Source organism: Priapulus caudatus, unplaced genomic scaffold (genome assembly GCF_000485595.1).
Source record: "Priapulus caudatus unplaced genomic scaffold, Priapulus_caudatus-5.0.1 Scaffold216, whole genome shotgun sequence".
In the NCBI taxonomy this organism is placed as follows: domain Eukaryota; kingdom Metazoa; phylum Priapulida; class Priapulimorpha; order Priapulimorphida; family Priapulidae; genus Priapulus; species Priapulus caudatus.
In genome coordinates this window covers 128,531-134,093 of record NW_014577277.1, presented here as the reverse complement: position 1 = coordinate 134,093, position 5,563 = coordinate 128,531, and the positions used below count along the sequence as shown (strand labels likewise).

At 45.9% G+C, this 5,563-nt stretch overlaps 2 protein-coding genes across 3 annotated transcripts in view; one reads left to right on the top strand and one right to left on the bottom strand.

The window, feature by feature from the left end:
• Window positions 1-3,150, top strand: part of LOC106807457 (homeobox protein Hox-B6-like) — a 23,979-nt gene extending 20,829 nt beyond the window's left edge. The window contains exon 3 of the mRNA XM_014809788.1: window positions 2,471-3,150. Within this exon, the coding sequence (XP_014665274.1) occupies window positions 2,471-2,860 (390 nt within the window). The 3' untranslated portion in view covers window positions 2,861-3,150. The remainder of the gene's footprint in view (window positions 1-2,470) is intronic.
• Window positions 1-5,563, bottom strand: part of LOC106807458 (male-enhanced antigen 1-like) — a 36,190-nt gene that overhangs the window by 13,778 nt on the left and 16,849 nt on the right. The gene's annotated exons all lie outside the window — the stretch shown is intronic.

Sequence of the window (5,563 nt, the reverse complement as noted above, 5' to 3'; positions counted from 1 at the left end):
GTCTCTTTCTTAGCATGCGAACGCGGCACGACACACCAGACACGCACGCATCGCACGACACGCACGCAAGGCGCAAAACGACGCACCACACAGCACACACACACCACACAGCACAGCAGCACATACACACGACACAGGGCACCACGACAACACACCCACAAGGATGCACGACAACCAAATTATATACGTATATATTAAAAATGACTTGAGTAAAGTAAGAAACTAAGCAAGATGGGTAAACATACCACTTGAGCTGAAGCGAGGCACCGATTGGACGTGTGGCTAAAGTTGACAGTGACAGAACAGTGGAAGTGTAATTGAGATTTGTTCATATTATTTTCAGTCAGTTTTTACTGACTGTCCCAAGTGCCTGTGCACACGCACGCACGCACGCACCACACACACACACGCACAGACACGCGCGCGCACACACACTGTCTCTCTGTCTTTCTTTATTCCCCCCCCCTCCCTCTCTCTCTCTCTCTTTCTCGATCGTGCTTGTCTACACACATACACGGGGACAGCTGATACATCGGCAGTAACCGCGGGTGGGATAGCTAATTCCCATTGGCTGCAGTGTTGCGTAGGCGTGCGCCTAACAGTTATTAACGGCGCATGAGCACGCGCAGAACGCAAACAGATTGCGGCAAGATGGTGTAACAGCAGCGCGGCTAGATGAGATTGGATAATAACCGCGGTAGGTCCTCAAACGGCCACGCTGCCGCCGCCGCGGTGGCTCGCCGTGGTTAGCGCGGTAACGAGTGAGGTTTCCGCTGATAATACGGCCCGGCGTTCGCACGACAATGACTCAGCACGCCGTTACTGCTGCATGAAGTGCTATATTGACTCACCGCGCTCGGACATTGTCGTCGCGTCGTAACAACGCCGACTTCGTCCTGAATTGGTAGCGGAGCCGGCGCATGCGCGCGCACCGGGTGGGGAGTTACCGTCATGGCCCCCGTCGGAGCGCAAGTCTCTAATTTGAGCGCTCCGACAAATCAACTTGTTACTGATATTATGACGAAATGGTCGGTTATTGTGCCGGAGTCATATGGCACAAAACGGGCCGCCATTCCTGCGAGCACCATTCAGAGAGCCGCCTGACCGTGAGACGGACCCGAAAACCTCGTTTTTCTTTTGATATGCGCATTAATTAATTTTTATTAGCACTCGTGTATAGCGTACCTCAGACTTCACACGGCGCGCGTCTGCCGGCATGATGTCGGCTAATTAGGTGCCGATTAAACATAATTATACTTACCTGCTCAGGTATGGCCGAATCGACACGTACGCACAGAAAGTTATATTTTCATAGTCAGTTCAACAGCGACTCGTAAAGCTAATGTTATAATGGCGCGATACGACTGAATACATTGTGAACTAGACAGAGGGCACTCAAAGAGAGTGCATACCACCGCGAGCGTGTAACATGTATACATGTGTATAACAGCTGGCTCGCTGCTGGCTGCTGCTGACTGAACGCCCTAAGGCGAGCTGCTGCTGACTGGACGCCTTAAGGCGAGCTGGTGCTGAATCGATCGCGCCAACGCGTGTAACATGTATACATGTGTATAACAGCTGGCTCGCTGCTGGCTACACACACACGAACACACACACGAGAGCGATTACATTACCTCCCTGCAACTCCATTGCGCGGAGGTAATAAACGTGTCGCATGTGCGGTGAAACATGGCAACGACTACCGTAATATTTGTGTAAAATTCTTCAAGTAGTTACAAAGGCGTATACGGCGTGAAACACGCGGAGCAGTAGAAGAATTACTACTATACTAAAGCTAATGTGGAGCAAACGACGCACGTCGCACACGTTTTACTCGATAGTTATTTAGAGATTACGTGAGAATCGCAATGCATTAGTGTCATTAACCACCATCTCGTCATCTCCGCGGAACTATATTGTGTGCAATTGCACACGTATAATTTAGGCAGGTGAGTCAGGGCGCTAAGGTACGGCCTCTGCGTTTTAATGAGTAAACGACAGCCGACTAGAACGCTTTCGTCATGTGGGTACATGTAATGCATGCAATGCGCCTATACATCTGTGCGTGCGCGAACGCGTGAGCTTACTGGAGATTTTACTACACGATTTGCAATGAAATAAAAATGAACTCCATCGCTTTTCCAAGGCTTCGTTCACTTCGTCGGTATCGCTTGTGAAACGTGTCGCGGTTATTCATAAATTTGCTGCTATCCAAAAGAGTGTATGGCTAGTATTTAATTTTTGTTATAAATGAAATAAACCTACGCCTTGTATGTAACGCGTTCAATACGAATCAAGGGCAAATAAGCAACTATATTATTATTATTTATTATTATTATTAATAATAAATTAATGTTATCATCTTCATTATTGCACGAAAATTTGTGCGTATATGATAGTTACTTCTGTCGATAACACATCGCAAGCACTAGGATCACGGCTCGTTAACGCGCTCGGTTCTCTATTGTAGGTAAAAATCTGGTTTCAAAACCGGCGTGCACGGGAGCGCAGGGGCGTCGCCGGTGACAGCGCAAAGTCCTCACAGACGTCGCAAATGGCCGCTCGCGCCGTCAACGCACCGCAGGAAGAGGCGGGCAGGAACGACGGCGCTTCCACTCAACATCCCAAATACGGCATGGCAATGGAGCAGAAGACTAGGACGGAGACACCGGTGGCGGCAGGACGGCGGGCATCGCTGGATCCGGTGCTCACGCACACGTTCGAGACCGGAAGTTTCCCGATGCTAGCGCCACCGGACGCAACAACAATGGCGCATTTCTCATTGGCTGTGCGGCATGGCAGCACCTCAGCGTTCACACCAGTGCGATTCCCTCCGTACTCGTGTGGTTCTAACACCTAATACAGGGAATACGTGCAGCGAGTGCGTTTTGTAAAAGTTTGAAAACATTCCCGGCGTTCTGTCGCAAATTTCATCGCAATTCGTTAGTTGAACTTGAGTATTTATCAAGACGTAAGTGTCACAGGAAAACGCCAAGGCGCTTAGGCGGCACCTCACGAATAGTCACATGGCCTAGGAATTATTCGGCGTTCCCCGTATCAATGAGAGCAAGTATTACGATTTAGAATAAATAAATACGGAACGCGTTTGGCACACAGCACATACACAGAGCGCCGTGCATGCGCGCGCTGCGCGCGCACACACACCACACGCACACACGCACGCCACGCACCGCACGCACGACGCACGCACGCACACACACCACCACACACACACACACAAACACGCACGCACGCACGCAGCACGCACGCACGCACGCACACACGACACCACACCACACACAAAGCACAGACAACACCACACGTGACCACTACGCTAATGAACCGGTCTGAATATTTTTAGTAATAATCACCAGCATACGGTTCATAGCATTGTTGTTACATATAACAAATATTAAAATATTAATTGAAGATCATATTCCGTCGTATCGTGAATGACACGCCACCTGGACCCACCTGCTATATTGTTGACTTTATTTTGCCCATAGATGTAATCAACTAATCGCGTCATGTTAAATTATCAGCCATACATAATCTTTCATGATTCGCAAATACCACCATGAGAGAAGTCTTTTTTTCGCATTGTGCGATAGTTAGAATAAGTGTTTCATATACAATATATATACAATACATATTATATACGTCGAATGTGACTCGATAGTTATTTAATATCGCATAATTATTGGGAATTCATATTTTAAGATAGGTAATCGTAACAGTATTTGAATAATGATGACAGTTTTTGGCGGTATTGAAAACAACGGTGCCCCACTTTCAGTTTGTAAAATACTATAGAGTTGGTGCAACTTGTAGTCAGCATTTCGCATCACATTTAACCTTGCAATAGAATTCTTTGTATTATTCGCCCCTTTGTTGCGTGCAGTTTTACCTCACTCACTCACTCACTCACTCACTCTCTCTCTCTCTCTCTCTTCTCTCTCTCTTCTCTCTCTTTTCTCTCTCTCTTGCTCTTTCTCTCTCTCTCTCTCTTCTCCTCTCTCACTCATCCTGTTCCTCTCTCTCTTCACTCACTCTCTCTTCTTTCTCTCTCTCTTCTTCTCTCTCTCTCTCTCTTCTCATCTCTCTCTTCTCTCTCTCTCTCTCTCTTTCTCTTCTCTCTCTCTCTCTCTCTCTCTCTTCTCTTTCTCTTTCTCTCTCTCTCTCTCTCTCTCCTCACTCTCAACTCTTTCTCCTCTCTCATCTCACTCACTCTCTTCTCTTCTCTCTCGCTCTCTCTCTCTCTCTCTCTCTCTCTCTCTGCTCTCTCTCTCTCTCGCTCTCTCTCTCGCTCTCTCTCTCGCCTCTCTCTCTCTCTCTTCTCTTCTCTCTCTCTCTCTCACTCTCACTCTTTTCTCTCTCTTTCTCTCTCTTCTCTTCTCTCTCTCTCTCTCTCTCTTCTCTCTCTCTCTCTCTCACTCTCACTCTTTCTCTCTCTCTCACTCACTCTCTCTCTCTCTTCCTTTCGCGCTTTTTCTGTACCATTCGTCAAGTTTGCTCAGTTGCGTATCTATCGTATTCGTATTAAGATAGTTTAATTTAATGTTAGTTTATATTATCACTACAGTACATGATTCGCCACATAGTCGCACATTGGCATTGCTAGACTATTTACCCACCCCCCCAAAACACGACCCCCAAAAGCCGGTACTCGGACGAGTACAAATTTTATGACAAAATTGCGTATACTGGCATTCGATTAGCAAATGTTCGTTGTATGTTGCTTGTTTATAGCGAGCATAACGCGTACTTTCATTTATATTGTTTGTTTGTGTGTGTAAATAAATGAAATAAAACGGAAAAGGACTGTCATATCACGTACATGTATCATGTTACCGTATATATATATCGTAGCAAAGCCGTTAGGCGTGACGAAATATGATGAAAACGAAAACGGGTGAATACGACGAAAAGGACTGTCATATCACGTACATATCGTATTATAAAGTATATACATCGTAACAGAGCTGTTAGGCGTGACGAAATATGATGACGGTAATGGTTTTAGATGAATGAAACACAAAAACCAAAAACCACAACATGAAACAAAAACCACACACACACGCCGACACGACACGTCACGCCGACACGCAGCACGCAGCGCGCACACACACACACACACATACCGGGTGTTTTACCCACAGTCAGGCGTGCAGACCTCTCAGAGCCACAGAACCAGAGAAGTAATTTATTTGCACTCTATTTATAATATCATGATGATATCCATAAATATAAGTTTGCAATTGCACATCTCTTCATGACCACACACCGTAATAACCTATCATGGCAAATATATATTCAAGCAGACCGACACTAAATTAGCAGTCGTGGATGCAAGAAAATCAATAGGATAGATGTCATAAAATATTTTCACAGGAGCATATATTTGAGTAAACCCCAGCGCCGTACATGGGTCGGCTGCCTGCCATAGACACTATTCTGCTGTAAAGGTGGGTGTATATAATATATATATATATACATTATATATATCCATCTATCTATCCATCTATCTATCTATCTACCAATCTATCAATATATCTATCTATCT